At 44.5% G+C, this 25,263-nt stretch overlaps 1 protein-coding gene and 1 long non-coding RNA gene across 5 annotated transcripts in view; one reads left to right on the top strand and one right to left on the bottom strand.

Moving 5' to 3' along the window:
* Positions 1 to 2,389: 2,389 nt before the first annotated feature.
* LOC140588206 (uncharacterized) lies at positions 2,390 to 8,427 on the bottom strand. Its single transcript, XR_011989526.1, has 2 exons — positions 4,209 to 8,427; positions 2,390 to 4,131 (listed from the first exon to the last, which is right to left on the bottom strand). It is a non-coding gene; the product is annotated as an uncharacterized lncRNA (long non-coding RNA).
* The window catches only part of LOC140588205 (beta-1,4-N-acetylgalactosaminyltransferase 3-like), a 61,840-nt gene continuing 40,648 nt past the window's right edge, over positions 4,072 to 25,263 (top strand). For 2 of the 4 annotated variants that reach the window (XM_072709817.1, XM_072709818.1), the window contains exons 1-5: positions 4,072 to 4,279; positions 19,381 to 19,412; positions 19,666 to 19,734; positions 20,212 to 20,307; positions 23,199 to 23,289. In XM_072709817.1, coding sequence (XP_072565918.1) covers positions 4,072 to 4,279; positions 19,381 to 19,412; positions 19,666 to 19,734; positions 20,212 to 20,307; positions 23,199 to 23,289 — 496 coding nt within the window. Of the gene's footprint in view, positions 4,280 to 12,171; positions 12,199 to 15,361; positions 15,388 to 19,380; positions 19,413 to 19,665; positions 19,735 to 20,211; positions 20,308 to 23,198; positions 23,290 to 25,263 lie in introns of those variants that run through there. The other 2 variants (XM_072709819.1, XM_072709821.1) reach the window with 2 other exon arrangements.

Here is a 25,263-nt window from a genome sequence, read left to right as displayed (position 1 = left end):
ATAAAGTCAGAATTCTGACTTACTAAGTCGCAATTGCGAGATATAAAGTAGCAATTGCGAGATATAAAGTCGGAATTGTGTCTTACTAAGTCGCAAAATATGCAAGATTCCGTGGCTTATATTTTTTTTACTACCTGGCGGAAACGGGCTTCCATAATCCTGGGTGCCGAAATTGCCATCTCTACTCAACACCCCATCTCCCAGCTTTTGCTCGTGATTTGTCTTCGCTTCGCCTTTTGCTTATTGTATTTTGGGAATTACTGTTAAGACCCGTTTTGGCTTTCGACTTTCGCGCTTTTGGTTTCCGATTTGGTTTTGGTTACTCGGCTTGTATTTGTTTACCCGTGTTTTGACTATTGTCTGGTTATCGATTATATATATAGTTATCGATATGGTTATCGATTATATATATATATATATATATATATATATATATATATATATATATAATATATATATATATATAATCGATAACCATATCGATAACTATATATATAAATATATATAGAGAGAGGCCTATATATAGTGTGTGTATGGGTGTAAAGGTTGTAGGGAGTGACTGCCATTTGTTTTTCTGCGTATACGGCGTTTTTTGTCCCTGTTTTGTGGTTAGTGAGGGTTAGGATAGCGTTTGTCTTTTGTTTCACTTTTCTTTCGGGAAAGGGAAGTTTCGTCGGTACGCGGGTAGTTACTGTAGTTCCCCACTAAACATTGGACGTCGGATAGAGGTGCAGATTATGTCTATATTACTGTAGGTCCGTCAGTCCATGACCAATTCTGGACATCTATACAACGTCCAAACTAGGTCCACAATTTGAACGTCCATCCATGACCCAACTTGTACGTCAATATGACATTCAACATTTGAACGTAATTTTTTTGACGTTAAGTGGACGACTATGACAGGTGCAGGAAATATAGTTTTATTTACAAATATCAACATTGTTATTATCAACATAATAAATGTGAATACAGATTATTTCGAAACAAACATGATTAATTATGCAAATGCGTACGTATTTTATGTGCATTTGCGCTGATATGACAATAAATTATATCGTGCATTGTTTTTCCATGTTCGTTCTGAAAACCATGTGAAAACTGAGTACTGCAGAGCAGCTGTAACAGTTTTATCCACGTCCCTCGCGGACACTTTTCTGCACGTGCAGAACGCGGGATTTCAAAATCTGGCAGCAGCTTGATGCCCGGTCGAACAAATTAACATCCAGCTTGCTAAACCAGGTTAATGCTAAATTATGTTTTTTACTTTTCATGATATTTTAGCTCTGTACTGTTCTGTTGTATACACTGTAGCACCTGCGGGGCTCATGTCCCAGCATGCCCCGCGTGCAGTTGTAAATAGCCATTGTTGTGTTGTTGCTGTTATTGTTAATAGGTAATTCCTTATTGTTGCGCATGTGTTTACTTGTATCTTGTGTGTACCCGGTCTGATCCTCGTGTGTAATTAGCTTACATAAATTTCCCACCGATTATGCGTCTTACAGTTCGTTGTCTGACAACTTTGTGTTTCTTACATATAATTATGTTTGGTGCTCGTTGGGAGCCTGATATAATCCTTGAACGGATTATTAGTTGAGTGGGTGTTCGATCCCCGACAGGGTTGTCTCATAACACATAACACAAATTAATCCATAAATAAGTTGTAAAGTGTGATTTAGGCAGTGAACTGTGGGACAAAATTAAATGTACCGCAGTTGAATTGTTTGATTACGTGTTTCGTCACATTTAAAATGATGAAAATCCAAGGGGTGTGCATTATCCCCCAGAGTCCACTGATGAAAACACACTCCATAGGACATGGCTGTCTCATTTTGTTTTAGAGCTATTAATCCCTTGGTTAACAATCGCGCTATCAACCATATAGTAGTGCTTGACATGTGTTTCCTCCTACCTAACAAGCCCGTGTTCTCTGTGTATATTACATTTTTTTTTTTTTACAGTGTAGGTAATGACTGGGTAAGTGGCTACCCTCTTGACACAAAAGCAAAACATATTGATGATATTGTTTTCCTGGGTTGTCCCCGCCAGAAAATACTTGAACAAACTTGAAATACTTGAACTGAGAAAAACATTCTATTGCCATTGTTTGATTTATCTGTTGAATATGAGCTTGCCATGGCTGAAGTCTATGAGAGAGCAATTATTAGAGGGAAGGTTTTCGCAACTGAAAATTATGGAAAAGGGCACATGCATAAGTTACACTGTTGAGCTAAGAAATGGCTGCATTGGGGTGATTAAATCAATTGTTAACATCACCAAAAACAAAGCAAATAATCCACTGTTTCAAATTCAACTATTTCATACTGAGGTAGCCAGGTAAGTTGTTGTTGTCACGTCCGGGAAGAACAGAGCAGGCTGGACCCAGATGCAGGAGACCCAGAGGTTTATTGGGACACCGAACAACAGACAAGTCCAAAGGGGCAGGCAACAAGCGATGGTTGAGAAGGCAGGTAGAGGGTCGTGAGCCGGAGAGATCAAGACGGGCACACCAGGGAACACAGATGAAGCAGGGCAGGGATCAGGAAGACGAGGCGGGCAGGCAGGTCGGGCAGGGTAGGCAGGGCAGACGACGTGGCACAGAAGACAAAAAAGAGGAAGAATGCTTAGTAGGGCGCATGAGGGCAACGATACTTCGCAACAGTGGTTAGTCAGAGTGCCGGTTAAATAGATGATCGTCAGGAGGCTTGGTCACGTGGTCCCGCCCACCGAGGCGTGACATGTATCCAGTTGACAGAACTTATAAATAAGAACATTTAATTTAGCAGCTCATTGATAAATATCTTTCAAAATGTAATGATTGAATTAAGTAATGTTTATTAAATGCTATGTCTTTTGGATCTGGTATAAAAGTATTAAAATAATATTTATTATAAAATAGGCATTTTCTGCATTTGTGAAAAATGTATTGAATTTTTATAGCAAACATATTGTTGTTCGATCACTCAACAGAACCTTAAGTATGATTGTGATGTCCACAAATGAGTGAATTTGAAGAATTATACAAAATGTACAGAACTGAAATTACATATATTTAATTTGAATGCATCATTAGAAACAATTTATTCTCAGTACGAATTAACATTAAGACTGGTAATTCATATAGAAAGCAGCTAGTATATTGTAAGATCAATCCATTCATTTTCTGAAACTGCTTATCCTATTCAGGGTCAGGGGTGGTCCCATAAGAAATATATACATTTCCAATGGGACTGTGAATATTCTTATAGAACCAAACAGTTTTTCTATAAAGTCGATAGATTGTCCAATAGGATTTGGATAAATTTATTGGAATCCTAAAGGATTCTATTGGAAAAGGTGAAAATCCTAAAGGAATTTTTGACTAGGGATATTGTACCGCCGGCGGGATTTGCATATCATCTTGCCTCGCCGGCCATCATAAATAGCCCCTTGTGTGTATTTGTTACATGTACAGTTCCTGTGTTAGTCCTGTTCAGGACTGTAATAAAAATGTCATTCTCCTCTGCTAACAAGCCTCCTTATTCGCTGCTGCCGCGATGACCTTCCATCTATTACAGCATTGCGCCGATTTAAAATATTGCGCTGACTGGTTGCACACTGGCCTAAATAACAGTCTAAAATAAATTTCATATGAAGTCGTGGGCTGGCATCCACAACATGTGTCAAAGCAAAATGACTACCTAAAAGACAATAGATTTGGGATTCTGTGACACTAAAGAATATCTTCTTTTGGTCTTTTCCCACTAATATAATTTGCATGAGAGCTGGAATAAACGTTTTTTTTAAGCAAAATGTCAACGGATCAACCATATTTATCGTAATAAAAATATAACAAATAACTTTTGTTTTGCACCTTCTACATGAAAATCAAAAATGCGTCACACATCTCGCTAGTCTGGTTTCTGTAATGTTTGGAATGTTATCCAATATACAGTAAATAACTGCTGCAGGTCCTTTCGCTTTATTCTCAGCGCGGTGCATCTTACCTGTCCGTCAGTATCTTGTCGGACACCTCATCGGGGGTGTGGCCTCTTTTTAGCGCGGAACACTCGACGAACAGCTCAGCTCGCCATGAGCTCGGACGTCTCTGCTGCTGCTCAGCCCAACTTGCGACACATGCATCTCATAAGTCTGTCGGCAGTCGCCAAAATGCTGCACTTATTCCATCACAAGAATATGCGTCGCATTGTTAAGTACCTCATATTTACCTCCTTGCTGATAGTCGGCTTATTCACAACCTACTTTTACTTAAAGGAAAACGCCGGTAACTACGGACTTGGTAAGTGCTGGATATGTGCTGTTTACTTTTTTCTGTCTGGAATCTTATTTACTGTCTCATTCAGGGAGGAACCTGTTATTCGAGAACAGTAACGAGTATAGAGTAAATTAATCAAAAGTTGGTTTTGTCATGGATGCGGGCGGCTCGGGCACGAGAGCGAGGCATGGTGCACAAAAAAAAAAGGTAAACGACCCACTTGCGGCTCAAAGAAAATCAAACAGGGCTTATTAAATAAAACAGAAAACACTAGAAACGCAACAAAACCAAAAGGACCACGAGGGGTCAAAAACTAAAAAGGGATTAACAAAAACTAAATAACAAAAACCAAATACACGTTGAACACTGAAAATATCTAAACCATCTAACATCCATGAAACAGAACAATGAACCACTCGTGAATTAAACAGAAGCAGGAACTAAAATACTAAAGGGGTAACGAGACTAACACAGGACAGGTGAGACTAATTAACAAAGACCAGGGAAACAGGGCACAGGTGAAACTAATAACTCAAAGGAACTAAAAACAGGGAAACTAAGAACTAACCAAGGAAACATAAACCAACACTAGGGAATTAAACAGGTAAAGACACAAGCAGGGGCACAAGGAACAAAACCAAAACCAACTACAGTGATTGGGTGGTTGCTAGCTGAAACCTCAGCAGAATAGTCTTATCTCCACTGGGCCGGCAGGTGTATTCATCAACAACAACAACAACAAAAATTATTTTTGTATAGCGCATTATCACAACATTACATCGTCTCAAAGCGCTTTACAGTATCCCCACCCAAAGCCCCCAGTGAGTAAGCTATAGGCGACAGTGGCAAGGAAAAACTCCCGAGAAGGAAGAAACCTTGGGAGGGACCAGACTCAAAGGGGGAGCCCATCCTTCATATACAGCCACGGTCAGAAGCCATAAGTAAATCATTCATTACTTTGACTAGAGCAGTTTCTGTGCTATGTTTTGGTCTAAAGCCAGACTGATATAATTCATTAGTATATTTTTTTTGTAGGAAAGAAGACAACTGACGAACTACAACCTTTTCCATGATCTTTCAAATGAAAGGAAGATTTGAGATAGGTCTATAGTTTCCTAAAACACTAGGTTCAAGATTTGGTTTCTTTAGGACAGGTCTAATAGCAGCCATTTTAAAAGGTTTTGGAACATATCCAAGGTTAAGAGATGAGTTTAACACATTTAACAGGGTATTGCTAGTCTGCGGTGCAATTTCCTTGAAGAATCTTGTAGGAATTGGGTCTACGAGGCTAGTAGAGGATTTACAGGAGGAAATTAAACTCAAGAGTTCTGAGTGTTTTATAGGAATGAAAGATTCAAAGGTCTTATTATTGATAGGCATAAGACTAGCAGGAGGCTGGCAGCTGTAGGTAGCTAAGGATGTGCACTGGATGGTCTGTCTAATCTTAGTTATTTTACCATTAAAAATGTAATAAAGTCATTACTCTTAAGAGCTTGCGAGTTTAATGAAGAATTTTGTGTTAACCTAGCCACAGATTCAAATAGGAATTTTGGATTGGTTTTGTTCCTGTCTATTAATCTGGAGAGATACACAGACCTAGAAGTCACTACTGCTTGTCTGTATTTAGACAGGCTCTCTTTCCATGCAGATTTGAAAACTTCTAGTTTAGTTGAGCGCCATTTGCGCTCTAGCTTGTGTGATGCCTGTTTCAGTTCCCGTGTATGATCAGAGTACCAGGGGGCAGGTTTCTTATCTCTATGCTTTATCTTCTTAAGTGGAACTACAAGATCTAGTGTGCTACAAAGGGATTTTTCCATGTTTGCAGTCGCCTGTTCAAGTTCATTTATACACGATGCTTCAGATGTAAGGCTGAAGGACCGTGGAAGTTGTTTCATAAATGTTGTTGTAGTTAGTGAGGCAATGGAACGTCTGATTCTGTACTTTGGAGCTGTGGTCAACGGGAGGCTATATTGGATTTCAAACGTTAACAAGTAATGATCTGAGAGCAGAAGACTCTGAGGTATAATAGATACATGTTCCACCAGGATGCCATGACTAATAATCAAATCAAGGGTATGGTTACAGGCATGAGTAGGCCCGACTACATTCTGACATACACATAGAGAGTCAAGAATAGCTGTAAACGCTATTTTTAAAGGATCACAATCTTTCTCTATATGAATGTTAAAATCACCCACAATAACAGCTTTGTCAGTACTGACCACCAGGTTTGTTAAAAAATCAGCAAACTCCTTAAGAAAATTACTGTATGGCCCAGGTGATCTATACACAATAACAATGGTGATTTGAGGTGAAGAGCTAGAAAGAGATGAGCCAGCAAGGCTAAGAACAAGAGTTTCAAGTGTGCGAATTCCCCCTCGAATATTCGTTGTGTACCTTTCGGTTTACCGTTTTCAGCCCAGTATGTGCAATCACACACATACATTTATTGATACGGGTGAAACCTAGCTTTACAAGCAGATGTTCAACATGGAAAACATTATGCTAATCGTAGCTGTAAGCTGGGTATGGCTAATGTTACAGTAAAATCCCGTTATAACGGACTTTAAGGGACATGGCAAAACAGTATGTATGCCCAGAACACAACTACAGGACACAATTTACTCATGCCACACCCCAGCAGACACACTTGTGGTGTAGATTATTATATTGTACATGTAGTAATCCAATTTTACCTGATCAGATGTTTGACTATTAATAATCCCGAGTACGTATCTGCGCTGGATATCACCGGTACACCAGGCGCCTTATCGGCGAAGCTGCATGTCCGTTATAGCCGAACAAAACTACTGCTAAAAGCGGCTCTGGGGACCAAATTGTTTGTCCGTTATAAGCGAAATTCCGTTATATGCGAGTCCGCTATTTCCTTTGTTTTTTTCTGCATGTTCTTGAAGGCTCGCGACTGGGACCAGCGGACCTCGTCCGTTATAGACGATATTCCGTTATAAGCGAGTCCACTATAACGGGATTTTTACTGTAGTGATCGTCATCAGTGGTTTAGGGAACGTTTTTGATTTCCTAATAAATTACAGCAACACAGGAGAGATAGTTGTTGATGAGACTGAGAGTCTGTCAGCTCTTATACCAGACTTGTATATGTTGCTGGAAATACATCCAATATGCTAACTTATTTGAGACGTCATCATCCAAGTGTGTGTACGACCAGAGCAAGGCAGAAACAGCCTCTGCAAGTTAGTCTCCCCGTGGCTTCTAAAGACACTTTCACCAGTAAATTCAGATCAGGCTAAAATTCCTTAGGGCTTTAGGGGTGTTTATCTCTACAGATATGCAGCCATATTTGATTACATATCTGTATATTTAGATGTGACGTAGTCAGACTTGGGGAGTAACGGAATACAAGTAACTTTGCTATGTTATCTGGATACAAAAAATAAATATGTATGATTAGTCTTACTAGTTCTTTACTGTGTCTAGAGGGGGAAAAATGCCACGATGTTAACCTGATAATGTTCTATAATCATGTATGTACCGTATTTTTCGGACCATAAGACGCACCGGACCATAAGACGCACCTAGTTGTAGGGGAGGGAAATGAAGAAAAAAAAGATTCTGAACCAAATAGTGTCCTACAATATTTTACGTCAACCATGTACAGTGAACAGTAGTCAACAGCAGCATTAAGAACCATTATCACTGTTATTAACAAATAAAGTCAGTAAAAAACAATAAAAGTACAAAGAAACAAGGAGACACTTCAGTAACAAAAAACTTTCATGTGTATGAATGATCCATTGACACCTGGCCACATCCCTCCCCCCTTTTATGGCGCTGATGGGGATGTATTTGGATCGTGTTTCACCGTTGCGTTGTTCACCAAATTACCATGCGAATGCAATTTGAATACGCGCTAATGCGGCTATTTAGAATGTGAATAGCGATCTTCGGGTGACAGCGGTACTACACGGCCCCGATGCAGGTAAAACAAAGTAAGGGGGTAATTTTTTGCCGATTTAACCTAATTTTAAAAACTGTAATACTTCCGACAATGGACGTTTTGAAAAGAAGACAGATTACGGATTTAGGCAGCGTTTTTTCATGATTCTACATTAAGATTTCAGCGAGAGATAAACTGAAATAGACGCGAGAAGTACGCTGCGTCGCCAACTATGCATTCGACCCCAGTGGGTTAAAGCATGTGAGCAGAGCAATATTCGGACCATAAGACGCAGTGACTTTTTCTCCCCTCTTTTGGGGGAGGAAAAGGTGCGTCTTATGGTCCGAAAAATACGGTATATTTTTATTTGAACATGTTCTGTTGCCTAATAAGAAAGTGATCTTTACTCTTTACTCTTGTCTTTAGTTGGCATTAATATAATCCAAAAATAACTACAAGTAATTACATTACTTTTTTTTGTGATATTTAGATTACTTAGACCCATACATTACTGATTACATTAACTAGTAACTGTACAGTATTACATTTTTTAAAGTAACTTACCCAACCTTGGATTTAGTTTGTTATTCAGACATGACAGACACACTGCCTTTGATTTACAATTGTTCCTGTTTAATAATAAATAAATAATTTCAAAACAAATTCTGTTGTCCCTGCTGTACCAAAATTGTATCGAACCGTGAACCTAAATCTGTGGTTTGTACCGAACTGTGAATTTTGTTTACTGTCGCACCCCTGCTTTTATCCCCTGCAATGCTCTAGTAGTGTTAGATAAATGGCCTGACCCTGCTAATAAAGCATGCATGCCATCTGTTGCAGCAAACATTAACAGCAGAGCAGGGCTGGACTGGGACAAAAAAAGGGCCCTGGCATTTTTGCTCAGACCGGCCCACCACAATCGGTCGGACACAACCAACAAGTACACCATCCTTGCGGTCCCTGTAGATATGCATATACTATATAGTCAGGCTGCGTCTGTCACAAGAAACAGAGGGGGAGGGGTGGAGCCTGTTAAGAGATGATTAGGCCAGCCCAGTGTCAATATGGAAAATGAACCAATGGGCCGCTGTCCCTGCTGTATGGGCCGGTCGTTGGCCAATTAAAAAAAAAATCATATTATATCGACCAGCCCCCAAGTGCGTCGGCCCACCGGGCATTTGCCCGGTATGCCAGATTACCAGTCCAGCCCTGCAGCAGAGTAGATGGCTGTACAGAAGAGGTCAGTGACTCTTCGCATGGTGCCATCATAGTACACCATACGTCCAACAAGTCAGGTCGGCCATGTAACAGCTGCCCTGGTCAACCTCAGCCTTTATCTCTCCTTCAGATGGTCATTTCAAGTAGTGGTTCTTTGGTTCGTCACTGTGGTTCTTCTGCTTTAGTTTAGCCCAAAGTGAAGGTGGGTGGTAACCTGCAGATGATACATTCCAAGAAATTTCTCCAAACTATGTGGAGTGGGGGTCCCCTGCTGCTATAGTGTGTAGTTGCTTGATTTTTTTTGAAAGGGAAACTTAAATGTTAAAAATTTTACCTGATTTTTTTCAGTGAAGTTAAAGTGTTTGAATTTAAGTTATCAAAATAATCAATTAGGCAGTAAATTGAACAGAATAGAATTGAATTGTGATAGAAATGAAAGATTTCCAGTACATTAAATCACTCCCATCAGTAAATGTAATTGAATCAAATCTCCTCGTGCCCAACAGTTTAACCTCTAACCTTACTCAGTGGCCTGCCTTGAGTGCACTGTCCCGTTTGTGCTGAGGGTGTTGTCCCACACCTAGGGCTGCACAATTAATAGCAAAAAAACAATCTCAATTCATACCTTTATGCGATCTCATTTCTAAATTACAATGGTTCTTCTGCATTGTATTACATCAGCTGTATCAAAAGAAGCGCTCCTACTTTTCCCCAGAGGGTCTCAAGTGTTCCATAATTTTGCATCCTCTCTAAAGGGTGCTTTCCAACCACACCGGGTACTAGGGCTGCACGATTTAGCGATTTCAAATCGAAATCGCGATTTTAAACAACGCAATTAGCAAGTCTCAAAAATCACGATTTAGGATATACATTATACAGCACGTCGGACCCAGGGTTTAAAACTGCTGTGAGAATACTTTTACAAATTCATGCCGTGCTCCCTGTGTGACAGTCATTCTCACCAATCACAAGTGCCGTGCTTCTCGCGTGCCAGTCATGTTCACCAATCAGAAGTGGCCCAAGAAGGCGTATAGGCCCACAAACAGCAAACACGTGAAACCCAAGGAAAATGTTACATTCGCGGTGCGGAAAAATACTGATTCCGCTACTGAGCTATAAGTGAATTGCCTTCCTATTACATGGTCCGAGATTGTTTCAGGAAGGTCCTGTCATCAATAGAACCGGCAAGCTCCTTTTAAACACCAGCTGCAATATACTTCAGCGTATCATACCTTTGTTTTTTGTTAATAGGCAGTAGCATTAGTATACCGCTAACCCATCAAAACAACGAGACAGTCAGTAAAGATCTCACAGCAGCGGAATTGGTGATCTCCAAAAAAGCCGTAAAACCCACAATACGGTGGTGTTTATATCATATGTTTTTGTGCTTATTAAATTTAAGTGTTTCCAAAGATTAATCCCACAACAGTAATAAAATAAAAGTCTTGCTTTAACATAAATACTAAAAGAATAGATTGCTTTAATCGCTATTACACTTGGGTATGGGCACGCCGTCTTATTTAGAAAACATACAAAAAGAGACGCATATAATGTTTAATCATTCGTTTTGTATTTGTCCGAGTAACAAAGCAAAGGAATGATAAGCTGCTTCAGTCGAAAACTGCATTTTAGTTTCACTTGAATTGATTTGTATAAAAAATAACGTATACAGTTGTTAAAAAGCTGAAACTTCGACCAACATGAAATCACCAATAAACAACTAATTCTATTTATTCAACATTTTATAAAATGCAGGGGCGTCGCACCCGTGGGGGATGTGGGTGTTTTAACACCCACACTTTTCCCGGTGAGAGGGTTCATCACCCACACTTTTTCTACAGTTTTCCCGCAGTTTTGAACAAATGCCTTCGCATTCGCTCCTCCGTTTCTCTGGCCGCTCTGTGTCTACGCTCGCTTCAGCTCTCCTCTCCCCTCCCTCTCAAACATGACACCGGCTGATGATTGGCTGTTCTGCCTTAAGTCTTGCCTCTCTTGGTGTATTAGATTTATCGGTCAGCTCGTGCAGAGGAGGCGGGAACTTATGGTTGTTATGATTATTTACATCTCCGTTTTCCAGGTACTTTCCCAGATAGCAATCGTTATTGATTCAACATTGAATTATGGTCAGAAAGTTTGTTTTGTGGTTGAAGTTACAACTTCAACTTTAAATCAACATTTTTACAACAACAACAATTTCTATGTTGAAAATGAGCCATTGAATCAATGTTGACTAAGGGTCCTGTTTTCAACATTGAAACTTTGGAATACGTTATACCCATAGCAGAGAAGCAGAATCACTTCATTGTTTTAAAAAGCTTTTTAAAATCACATTTCACTTTATTGTAAAGTACTTTGAGTTGCATTTCATGTATGAAAGGTGCTATATAAATAAAGCATCTTCTTTTTCTCTTTAAACAAAGCAGTTTTTCCACTGCAATGCATGCAACATATTTGGATAATTAAGCAATTAAAATGATGTGGAGAACTTTTAAAAGTCGCTCTTAAAGTGAAAACACCGACATTAAATTACCAACGGAAATTAAAGGCTTGCGCTGTGCATCCCTGTTTTTATATAGCGAACTGGGTCACACAGTTTTTTTTGTGCGGGGGGCGTATTATACACGTAGTTGTAGATAAATCACAGTTTTTTTAAATACATGAAAATAGTCATCTAAAGGTCATCTCTGGACAGAGACTGAACCGAAGAAGGAGCGCGCGGCCCCCTGTTCGGAATGTCCCATACTCAACCTTACCCGCCAGCGCCATCGCGCATTCACGCCATCATTGTCTTTGAGGCTGCGAAGAGAGAGTGAGTTAAATTTGAAACTTACTCTTATACTGGCCGGTTCTGTGAATAAAAAAAAACTGCTGTTATTGGGGCTGAGATGCTCCTCGAGCCTAGCCCGGTTGACGCGCACTTTACAGCCAGCTGGTGTCGTCAATGGCGAATCCGGTGTTCCGGGCAGTTCAGTTTCCCTAGGTTTCCCCTGTCGCGCGCTGATTTGTACACGGTTTCGCTGTTGTTTTCAGGTCTTTTTACGAAGCTCTTGAGGTAAACAAGCCGTATATTTTAAAACATCACATGCCTTTTCGATGTTGTTTTTTGTTTTTACAGATAATAAATTAAATTATTTAATTCGCTGGATATCCATGTGAGAAATACTTGAAGTCTGCAGTGTGTCTTTCATGTAGTACAGTATAGTAGGAATGTTACTTTTATTAGTTTCAGATAAGGTACAGTATGTTCAGATGTATTTCAGCAGAAACCTCATTAGTAAAACTATTGATGTTTGAATGAATATTGATCACAAACAGTTTCAATATTAAATCAATTAAAACAGCTGAAGTAATTCATCCCCCACACTTTTGAAAAGCTTGCTACGCCCCTGATAAAATGCATACTACGTTTAAAAATTTCCAGCTTTACGGTTTCAGGACAGAACAGCCACTCTGTTATGAACATTATACGGTTTTTTGAGTGTTATTAGTGTTAATAACAGCAGCTAACAACACAATAGCGCAAACAAAAGGGCTGCATACACCGAAGTAGTTCTTGCTTGTTCATTGGCTTGGGAAAAGGCGGTTCTAGTGTTATTAGGAGGTCAATAAGCGTTACCTGCAAGATCGCTATTTTTCTTTTTGCTGCAATTGTTTTCATTATTACTTTATTTAACTTGACACATCACATCTTTTAATTCTCATCCTTGCATTATAATATAGACCAGTTAATACTGATGGTATCTCATGCTGCTTCATATGTTTTAAAATTACTACACACTTAATATTGAAATGAAGCTTGACATAAAAAATAAATAAATTGAAAATCAAATCGTAATCGCAATTACTGTCGGAAAAATCGCAATTCGATATTTTCCCCAAATCGTGCAGCCCTACCGGGTACCTTACTTTTGGTACTTCAAGAAAGTAGCAAATGTATGGTACTTCCAGGTATTGGTTTTCCACTGGCGTAAGAACCGGTACTGTCACATCACAGTGCAAGGCAGGGTATTTTGTACTGAATTCAAAAATGGCTGTATGTTACAGGGCTGGTCGATGTGTGATATTAATACCAACATCACATGTTGTGCATGTGCAATTCTTACTTCGTTAGTCAGCTAGATTAAGATCAGGCTGTCACGCCCGGCTCATACGATCCTCGTGTGTGCCATGCCCCTCATTACCTACGTGTACTACCCCGATTGTAATCACCTGTTGCTTGTTCAGTTCAACCTGTCTTGTGTACTTAGTCCATGTCTGCGTGAGTTTCCCTAGATCTGTCATTGGTGATGTTTACTGTTCATTGCTGTCCGCCCTGAATAAACCCTCCTGTTATAGTATTCACGGCTCTCTCGCCTGATTCTCCGCTCGCCCGACACGGAGCGTAACAGAATGACAGATCTCCCGAAAGACTCACCGCAGCAGGAAGAAGACCCATGGCTCATCCTGCTGCAAGAGGTGATGTACTGGCGTGAGCAGCCGGAGGTCCGAGAGGACCCCGGCTTATCCGACTTAGCCGACCTGAGTTGGACCCGCCTACAAGAGGTTACCCCACGCACGGAAACGCATGCAATAGCGGAAGTACGCGCTAACCTTCAGCGGATTGTCGAACTGGTGACGGAGAAGCGGCTCAAGCCTTGCTTTCTCAGAGGCAACCCCGCCTCCACCGACCTGCCCCGGCCGAAGAAAGAAGAGGCGCAGGGGAAAAGGAAGGAAAGAAGCCCCGACGATCTTCTTGGGGGCTTGCTCACTTCGCCCCGCTGTCATTCCTGCCAGTAGGCACGGGGAATTCCCGATGTTCCGGGAAGTCGCTCCCGCTACCAGCTCCGCCGATGAGCAGCCGGCCAGCTTTGGAGGCTTACAACTTTCGGGCAGCATGCCTGGGCCAAGGAGGGATATGCGCGGTAAGGGATGCCATTCCCCAGGTATCCAAGGCCCTTAAAGGGGCAACGCCTGTTCGCCCGGCATTAACCCTGATGCCTATTCCTGAGCTGCCCGGGGTTCCTGAGCTGCCCGGGGTTCCTGAGCTCTACCCGCGGCCCTGCCTGCTGCCGCCGCTCTGCCCGCAGCACCGCCTGACTCCGCCACCATACCAGTCTCGCCTGTCCTGTCTGCCCTACCCGTCTCGTCAGCGCCCCCTGCCCGGGCGAGAGTCGGCGGTGCCTGCGGCACTGCCTTCCGCTGCGCCTGAGGTTCTGGCGCCACCTTCAGCTATGGCCGCCTACAGCCCCTCTGCCTGCAGCTATGCCTGGGGATCCTGCACCAGCCCCACTTCAAGCTGCACCTGAGGCTCTTGCTTTGGCTCCCCCTGCTGGCCATGAGTTGGTGTGTGCTACGGCGCCCCCAGCTGGCCATGAATCGGCGGCGCCTGCTGCTACGCCCTCACCAGCCACTGCTTTGCCCGCAGCGCCCTTGCCTGCCGCTGCTGCAGTGCCTGTCCAGCCCAGCTCGCCTGTCTTGCCCGTCCAACCTGTCTCTCTGGCAGCACCGCCTGCCGCCACGCCTGCGGCTCCAGCTGCGGCTCCGCCCCCTGTTCTGCCCGAGCCTCCACCTGCTGCTGCTCCCGTGGCTCCTGTTCTGGCTTTGCCTGCGCCTGATGCCCCGGCCCAGTATCTGCCTGTCCCGGTCCCTGCTCCAGTCCCCGAGGAGGTCCCAGAGAGTCCGACCACCGCTCCTTCCTCCTTGGAGGAGGAGCTCGAGTGGGACCCCTCGGGGGACCTCCCTTATGACTCCTTTGCCCTTACCCCAGCAAGGCCGACACCCTTCAAGACCCCGCCTTTCTGTGTCCCGAAAGGGGAGGGGACACAAGCGCAGGGCCGGGGCCCCGCCCGCCCTGCCCCTTGGCTCGCCCTCGTTTGCCTTGGCTGGGGCTCGGGGTGCGCCTGCAGGTCCTGCGGCTCCAGGTCAGCTGTCGCCTGCGGGTCCCCCTCCGACGCCTCGTCCCCTGGCCTCGGTCCCGCCTCCAACTCCTCGTCGGTCGCCTGCGAGTCCCCCTGCTCCGGTGCGTTGTCGGACGGCGCCTTCCCCGGATCTGGGTGCCCCGTTGCCTGCTCCGGCTTCCCCCTTGTCCTTGCTTTCGCTGGTGCCCCCTCCGACTCCCTCCTTGTCCCCTTCGTCTGTCCCTCGGCCTGTCTCCTTGCCCCCTGTGTGGTCCCCTCCTGCTCCTGCCTCCCTGTCGCCTGCGGCCCCTCCGGCCGCTGCCCGTCGCCCGCCTTGGCTCCCTCGGGCTCCCCTTTTATCCCCCGTCCGTTCCTGTCTGGCCTCCCTTGTCTGCTCCTCGTCCCTTTGTCCCTCCTGTCTCTGCTCCTCGTCCCCCTGTCGTGCCTCCGTTCACTCCTGGTCCTTTTGTTCCTCCGTTCTTTGTGCCCTCTATTTCTCCCTTCCTGGTCTGTTTGTCTGCGTTCCCTGTTCTGTGTCAAGGTCTTGTCGTGGCTTTTGCCCTTGTGCCTGTTCTGTGTTTCTGTCTTGTTCCTGGTGTCCCGTTGATGATTTTTGCTCTTCGGTCTCGTCTGTCACCTCCCCTGAATAATCATACCTCTGGGCGCGCCTATTGGGGGGGGGGGGGGGGTCTATCACGCCCGGCTCGTACGATCCTCGTGTGTGCCACGTCCCTCATTACATACGTGTACTACCCCGATTGTAATCACCTGTTGCTTGTTCAGTTCAACCTGTCTTGTGTATTTAGTCCATGTTTGCGTGAGTTTCCCTAGATCTGTCATTGGTGATGTTTACTGTTCGTTGCTGTCTGCCCTGAATAAACCCCCGTGTTATAGTATTCACGGCTCTCTCGCCTGATTCTCCGCTCGCCCGACACGGAGCGTAAAACAGGCTTTTTCTTCCTTTCAATTCTGTATATGGACATTATAGCGCAGGGAGATCAAGTTTCCCTAAAACATTTTTACTCTCACAGGTGATAAAAATCAAGTGTTGCTGTTTTAATTATTCTTTTTCAAAATTAAAAATCACCTTTTGGTGTGGCTGTTTTGGTTACCCTGACTGAATGGCCAATTGAACATTTCCTTTCTGTTGTCAGTTGTTGATATGTCGGTCCTGGGTGAGTTATGTTTGGCACAGTCATGTTTTATTGTGGTCTCCTTTTGCAGTTTAATGAGTGCAATAAATGTTTTAAATTCAAGGAAAAAAAATCGTTGCAGATAATCGTGATCTCAATTCTAAGCAAAAGACTCCTGAGTCACATTTTCTTTCTAAATCGTGCAGCCATACCCGCACCTCCCTGCAGGTTGCTTCTGACCATCTGTGGTCTTGCTCCCGTTTTAATGGTCACCTTCAGAAGCCACAGGCAGGAGGAGCCCAAGATTGGGCCCATCGTCACAGCTGAAATCTGTCAGACTGCTGCTTTCACTGTATTTTGAAGTTTTCGGCTCATTCTGACTAGATTACACTCTCCTTGCTGTCAGTAGTGCCAATTTGTCAGAGCCCTTTTCTAAGATACTGAATGATGGATGGATGGATGATTAATGTAGCAGGATTAAATCTTTCCTGGATACTCTAGGGCAGTGTTTCACCACCCAGTCTTCAGGGACCCCTAGCAGGTCCACATTTTTGCTCCCTCCAGCACAACTGATCCAAACAAGCAAAAACACTGAATACCTGGTGCAGGTGTGTAGGGAGCTGGGGGGGAGCAAAAACCTGGACTGTGTTTCGACCTGACCGCTTTTATACTGGTTGCTCTGGATTTGACGCAAAGTAAACAAGGAACTGCCTTACAATTCACAAACCAGAGGGAACCGGAAACCAGCCTGATGGGATTCCTGTAAAGTGCCATTACAGGGTCATTTTCTACAGCACAAAGTCTAAAGGGCAGGGCAAAAACATTACACCTTTCTTTAATCTCCTCTCACTCAATGGCACTTATTAGTAAGAAAGCACTTATTGCCACATTAAACATTTTTAATTGAAAACGCATGCTGCATCATCCCGTCCCCTAAATTAGAGTACAAATGTTTGCATAATTTAATACATACACATGTTTATATACAATTATGTATGTATTCTTAATATAAAAATCTGTGAGTGTTTCGTGTTTGTTGGGTTTGCTGGTTAATTCAGGCTTCCTCACTTTGTGTTAGGGTTTCGTTTTTCCAGAATGACCTGCTCAGGTTCAATACAGCATATCTGTCTTGCCTAAGTATTAGATAGGGACCTGTAAAGGGGGGCGGGGAGTGAGAACAATTAAAAATATTTGGAACATATTTGGGTTGTTCTGGGCTGTGGGCCAAATATGATCTGCTTTCAAGTGGCTCAAGATCTATACAGTAGCAGCCCCTTGCAGTTAGGTAGGCAGTAGTTCCTTGGATTATAATTTTATTACTTTATGGTTCTTTTTTTTTTTTTTGAGCTCCTGGCCATTCCGTATAAATTTTAGTTTCTTCATTGGAGTGTTATTGCTTTGCTTATTTACTGGTTTATGTATAGCATGATAGCCAGTATTTGATGTACTGGTCGGCACTGCACTCAATTATTCAGTTCAAGGGAGAACTTTTGAAAACCATCCTTAAGAATTGTAAGCCTATTTAAGATTCTCTTCTGTACATCTTACGGATATTATGATTTAAACAAAAAGTGTTTGTGTTGATTTTATTGCTGTAAAAATAGGCGGATGGATCATGGTGGGGGTCAAATCTTTGTGTGTGTGTTTGTGCGTGTGCGTGCGCGTGTGTGTGCGTGTGTGTGTGTGTGTGTGTGTGTGTGTGTGTGTCCTTGATAAATTTTGCCAAGCGAGGTGTATTGCTCATCATGCAGTCCAGATTGTGTTTCTGAGACTGCCCTGAAATAGTCGGTATTTTTAGGGGGGGTGGAGTTGGTTTTTGTCATTTTTTTTTCGCATGGGGGTGGGGGGTGGCATCCCATTACACCTCGAGCCCTAATAATAATAATTATAATAATAATAATAATGGGGAGCTAACGCTCCTCGGATCCCTAATATGTTTTTTTAATGGTGAAACATACTTTGTTTACATGCTAACACTTCTGCTGCAGGAGACCTGTGTGTTTGTGTTTGAGGTTGGGCTATGCTAGCGTGGCTGCCGGGACCGTCCCTGCAGGCCGCTGTGTCTTCCCCTTGGTGTCTCCCATGGTGGGGGAGGTAATTAAAGGCCCTCTTTCTCCTTCAGCTGGACTTTGGAATACCTTGAGAGCCCACAGTTTTATGTGACGGTGTCTGCTGGGAGTGGCTCCTCCCTCAACCGATGGGAATATAATCCCAGGTTGGCTGGGGGGCGCTGTGGTGAAAAGTGTCACACGGCGTAGGACACGACCAGGGAAACAGGCGAACGAGAGCAGGAACGGGGTTAAATAAAAGGGTTTAATGGGAGAACGCAAGGGCATAACAGGGGAAACCACGGCACTGCAATGACGGAACTAGGGAAACAAGCTCTGACGTGGACTTAAATACATAGAACTAATACAGACAATTGAAAACCGACACTGGGAATCGACATGAAGTTAACGAGGGGGGCGTGGCACAGGAGGACCGGCACGATCGGGGTGTGACAAAAAGCATGTCAGAATTGTTGGAATATAGTCAAAAGGTGGATACAGAGCTGCTAGGATTCGGATAGCACTGTGCTGCAAGTGCCCTATATTTGTATGAATTATGTTTAACTTGTTCTGGTTTTTAACACATTCCATGTGTTTCCTCTTACCTGACAAGCCTGTGTTCTCTGTGCATATTTATGCGTTATGCTGGCCGATAACCTGCAGATGATTGATTTGAGAAGATGTATGAAATATCCTTGACCTGTACTGATGAAAATTCCCATACAAGTGGTCATCAGTAACACAAGCGTTGTTTCTTCCCAGTTGTTCAGAAGTTAAATGACCATAGGATTCCTTTACGGGCATCACTTCGCGAAGGAAATTTCCTGACACTTCAGAAATGTATATTTGAGAGCAAAGATTTGTCTGGTGTTTATATTGCTGTCAGTTGTGTTTTTGTTGATTTTATTTATTTTTTTCTCCCCCACCACCTCAGGTGCGAAGCAAAAGGATATTTCAAAGGAGGAGGTAAGGTGGACCAAGTTCTGAGTTTAAAAAGTGACAGTTCTAGTCTTTCTTTCATTTCTAAGGACGAGGCGTTGTGCATTCTAGCAGAAGTGACTGGCAAGCAACTAACTGTTGCATGGAAATACCGATGTCTGATTTGTTGGAACCCGGCAAAGTGGCTAGAATGGCCTGTAGAATGTGGCAGGGGGTCCAGACTGTATCTATCAACGTGCAGGTTCTGTCTTTTTCCAGTTCTCTTTTCTTATATGTTCAGGTCTTCAGAGACGAAAGAAATGGCAGTCACCAGCGAGAGGCCAACAGGTCACGGCCTTGGAAGCCCGAGGTATGAATTCCATGTCCCCCCCCCCACCTCTCTTTCGGACAACCCGGGGAGCCCCCTATGGGCACAAACGGTCCCTGCGTCATCAACACACCTCGCTTCAGGTCGCTATCACGCTAGCTGTATCCCGCAGTGAACATGTTGGGATACAGCCACACTTTATCGTAACGCATATCTGTCTTGCAGGATATTTGTGCCATAACTCACATACTGAACAGGTTCTTCATGTCCCCCTTGTACACAATGAGGAAGTTGTACATCTCATATTTCCTAATCGGTTTATAAGCATTACACACTATGAATCTGCACCGATGTGCAGTCAAAGCATTTGTTACCTTGCTGTAGTCAAATGGCTTTAACTTGGTATAACTTCATAGCAATTATTACATCTGGTTCTTCTGGGTATTGTAACATGTGTTCTTTGGTCCTGCTCATTTAAAGGTAACAAAAATATCTCCTTCTTCCTTTTTCCTGCTGCAGTATATGGGAAAGGCTAATTTGCATGTCTTTGAAGACTGGTGTGGCAGTTCCACTCACCAGCTCCGGAAAAATCCCCACTATCCCCTTTACCCTAACGTGAGTAAATCCCCTACCAGTTTATTCACAGGTGTAGCATTGGGCGATATATCGAGTTTTTAAGATGTATTGATATATTTTCATATGAGATATAGGATGATACAATATGGTTTATATCAATATAATTCATATTGATTTAAAATTATAAAATAATATATGCCGGTAGTTTATTTTTGAGCCAATTTTTTTCATGCACATATATGGCTGTCTGTTAATAAAAGTGTCTGTGTGACTTTGGGGACATTTGGTTTTGACTTGGAACCGGTTTCTTTGTTATTACTTTATGGGAGAAAATGTTAAGATAAATATGGTATATCGCCATTCTGCTAAATGGAATGGGCCCATATCACCCAGTCCTACACAGGTGCAAAGGTGCTGGCTTGCATCCTGGAAATTGCACACAAGACTTGCAGTAGCACTGGTTTGACATAATCAAGCGTGTTAATAAACAGAGTAGCTGCTGGCTTTAAGTGCACAGCAGCATTAAGAAAATGCAAAAACATTTAAAAAAACACTATTATTTTCCCAGTTTTTTTTTTGCGTTTTTGCACTTTGAGGCTGACTGACTTGTTCCAAAGTGGAAGTGCATTTGTGGTCCGGTTCCGTTTTTCCTGGATAGACCACAGAGGAAAATCCTCCAAAGCCAGCCAGCAGGTGACTTCCCTGATTTTTTTTAACATACAGTAACTAGCTAGTTTAGCTACACTAAATCCTTCTGTGTGTCACAGCAGACAGCAGACATTGTGGTCCCTTGCAAGTGTAGGCAGGACTGTAAATTAAGCCCCACCCACTCGCCCACGGCGAGTATTTTTAATAAAGGCTCAGTACCAAAATCTGAGCACTACCCCGCTGGCCAGTAAAAAAACATGCCTGTCAGACTACATTTTTAATTAACTACCCTAGTTTGCCCTTGTGGCAGATATTCCTAAGTTCTACCTGTGAGTGTAGGCCAGCCACCTAGCTAAACTAGGACTATAAATGTTAAACCTAGTTCATACTTTATGCCTTCCACGTGCGCTTTTGTGTACTTATGTACGTCTGGGGACGGTCGTCTGCGCGGAAGCTTGTGTTCATACCATGGATGTAGATGGTTGTGGTTGGCGCATGTGTACTGCAGTGATATTCTTCCAGACCCGCAGAGGGCAGATGTTGCCTAAGTCTGAATGAAGCTTACACAAAAGTGGGATGACATAAGGTTTATAACCCTAAGTTTCAAGTCGTCTTGGGTTTTTAAAATGAGAAACAACTTTTGTTGTAAAACTACGTAACTGATGTCGGCTTTGTCTCACAAACAATATGGACAGTAAATATGTTTACAATTTACGATTTACCTCTGCCTGATCACATTTCTCATTGAAATACTATTCGATTCTTGTGATAAAATATTATTTTTTGGGTTGAAATCAATAATAATCAAGCCATACATGGAATATATGTAGCCACTAAGAGATCAGGTTGGGAAAATATTTTTTTTAAATAGTTTTGCGATCCCACTACACTTGCTCACTTGCTACAGTATTTGCTGCACTGTGATGGCAAGGATAAACCTAAATAATGTCTGCGTGTGCACTTCATGTTCAATAGCCCAGCTGTCTTGTTTACAGTTATTGGTGGTGAATGGACACAGTGCAGCCATTAATAAGTACATATAAAAACACATATATGAAAGTTACATGGTGTGCATTGCCCCCCATAGTTTAATACTTAAAGCACACGCAACTGGCCATGTCTGTATCGTTTATGCTTATACTTATTAGTCGATTAATTCTATGTTTTGTACTTTAAACGGACACTGTACAGTTGTTATTTGTAACGGAAAACTATTGTGAGGGATCGCAAAAGTATTATTATTGGAAATAATTATTGATACTTTATTGATCCCCTTGGGGAAATTCTCTTTAAGCCTTTCTCAACTTGCTCTCTGTAGGTGAGAGCAAGCTGGCCGAAAAGGGCAGTCACCCATAGCAGCATCCAGGGAGCTGGGGGTTAAGGGTCTTGCTCAAGGACCTGCAGATTTGCTGAGGCCGGGCCTGATCTGGCGACCTTCTGATCACAGGCGCTGAGACTTAGCCCTCTGAACCTCATGCTGCCTCCCAATCAATAATAATGCAAGGGAACATAAAACTTTTCCAAAAAATATTCTCCCACCCTGACCTGTTAGGGGGTCTGTAGCAATATAGCATTAATCTTGAACAAATATAGAGGAGAAAAGGTTTCCGGAACTATTGATATTTATTATTTTGAGCAGAAGAAATTGAAAGGACAAAGTTTACACACACGCCACCTACTGGATATATCTAGTCAATGATCTTGACGCAGTCGACATACATGGTTTCCGCTAGATATAAAAAATCTGGGCTCTGCGCGCACCGTCCGCCTCCAGCCCCTGATGACGATGTTTACATCACGTCCCCTCGTCTGCAACTGTAAGCTCATGTGGAAAAGTGAAGTATGAATTAGCCTTTAGTGTTATCTGATCTTCAAGAGAAACAAACAAGGGTAAACTGTGGGAGCTTATCCAACATGCACAAATGTGCATCAGATTTGTCTTCTGTGGTGAAGTGGCTGTAGAGGTACGTTTATGCTTACCTGTATGATCTTACAACAGTGTCTTCTGAGACCCATCTATGCTCTCTGTACTTCCCTCAAAGTTTTTTTTCAAACCGTGCCAAATGTACCCATGTAAAGATAAACATGGCATATTGTAATACATATTATGTTTTTTTCCCTCCTGCTGTTGGTAGTTTTTTTCTGCATGTGACCAGATATAGGAATATTATGGTTGACATGGCTTGATTGTGTGTTCAATTTAGCTGATGCATCCATTCATGTATAATCAGTTTTTCATGTTTGTAATAGTCAGGTGATTTCAGGCTGTTTCCCCCCCACAGTCCCGAATCACAGTGAAAAAGCTGGCAGTGTCACCCATGTGGACCAACTACGGCCTCAGGATTTTCGGATACCTCCACCCTCGCAAAAGTGGTGCGTCCCAGCTTTCGTTCCCACCTACATCGGGGGCCCAAAGAGCCACTTACCACCATCTTCCTGCTACTCATGTAATTCTGTAATTATGGTTCCAGCAATTAGCAGTTTTGGCATTTACAGCTTTACTTTGGCTATTCCATTCTCTATGGGCCGCAGTCCAGCCTGAAGGAGCTTGCTGACAGAAACACAATTCAAGAAGATTGACAGAGGATTCTCATATTTAATATTTAAAAACCAACATAACTCAAAAACACTATGCATAGGTATATAAAAATCGAGTTGTGGGGGGGTCAAATCTTCGTGTGTGTGTGTGTGTGTGTGTGTGTGTGTGTCACGGTGCGGGGCAAGCGAGCCGGAAAGCAGGCGACTGGAGCCGTAAATACGGACAAACAGGGTTTTAATTGAGACGGAGGGTAACCAGGCAGGAACATTCACAGACACTACAATGACAGATCTGGGGTACACTGACTTAGACACGGACTAAATACAAGAGACAGGATAAGGGTAACGAATCACAGGTGAGAACAATCAGGGAATCACACGAGGTAACGAGGTGGGCGTGGCACACATCGGGAGCGGACGGAGCGGGGCGTGACAGAACCCCCCCCCAAAGGCGCGCACACCGGGCGCGCCCGAGAGGAGGCGACGGACGGGACCGGGGAACAGGACCTGGAAAACAAGAACGAAACCATCAACGAGACCAGGGAAACAGGACAGAGACACAGAACAGGAACAAAGACGAGAAAAACGACAAGACCTGACAGAGAACAGGGAACGCAGACAGGCAGACAGAAAAGGGTGACACGGAGGGGACAGGGGAGACCAGACCGGAACGGAAGGAGGACAAAGGGGAGCCCGAGGGAGCCCAGGCGGGCGACGGGCAGTGGCCGGAGGGGCCGCAGGCGAGAGGGAGAAGGGAACAGAAGGGGACCACCCAGGGGCCAAGGGAACGGGACGAGGGAGTGACGGAGGGGACACGGAGGGAGCAGAAGGGAACACCAGTGCAAACAGGCAGGAGGGGGAAGCCGCGGCATCCGACGCACAGCCGGAGCAGGGGGGCCCGGAGGCGGCCGACACGGAGCCGGAGGCGGGACCGAGGACCGGCACCGAGGATCCAGGGGGGGGACCCGGCGGAGACCGCCGACCCCGAGGCGCAGGACCCGCAGGCAGCCACCGAGCCACAGCCAGGGGCCGAACGGGCGAGCCAGGGGGCAGGGAGGGGGGGACCCGGACCCGATGCCTGTGTCCTTGTCCCTTACGGGACACTGAAAGGCGGGGTCCCGGGTGGTGTGGGCCTTGTCGGGGCAAGGGCAAGGGAGTCAGGAGGGAGGTGCCTGAGGGTGTAGGCTCGGGCAGAGCAGGGGGCGTGGCTGCAGGTGATGCAGCTGGAGCCGCGGGAGGAGGCCGGGCAGGACGGGAGGAGCGGCCTCAGGCAGGGCCGCGGGCAGGACAGGCGAGACAGGCAATTCAGGCGCCGGCAGGACAGGCGAGACAGGCAATTCAGGCGCCGGCAGGACAGGCGAGACAGGCAATTCAGGCGCCGGCAGGACAGGCGAGACAGGCAGGTCAGGAGGGAGCGCCTCGGCGGGTGCCTCTGGCGTGCGGCCAGCAGGGGGCGCATTGAGTGTGCAGTCAGCAGGGGGCGCCTCGGTAGGTACCTCGGGCGTGCGGCCAGCAGGGGCCGCCTTGGCAGGCATCGCCCTCACGCGGCCAGCAGGGGGCGCCTCGGCGTGCACCTCCGTCGTGCGGCCAGCAGGGGGCGCCTCGGCGGGCACCTCCGTCGTGTGGCCAGCAGGGGGCGCCTCGGCGGGCACCTCGGGCAGAGCGGCTTCCCCCGCTGCAGGCGGAGGTGAAGCCAAGCCCTCGGGCAGAGCTGCAGCAGGCACCACCAATTCCTGACCAGCAGAGGGCGCCGTGGCGGGCGCCGCCATCACGCGGCCAGCAGGGGGCGCCGCCATCTCAGGCAGTGTC

The sequence above is a fragment of the Paramormyrops kingsleyae genome, chromosome 1, assembly GCF_048594095.1.
Source record: "Paramormyrops kingsleyae isolate MSU_618 chromosome 1, PKINGS_0.4, whole genome shotgun sequence".
Taxonomy (NCBI): Eukaryota; Metazoa; Chordata; class Actinopteri; order Osteoglossiformes; family Mormyridae; genus Paramormyrops; species Paramormyrops kingsleyae.
This window is presented reverse-complemented; position numbering and strand designations above follow the sequence as displayed.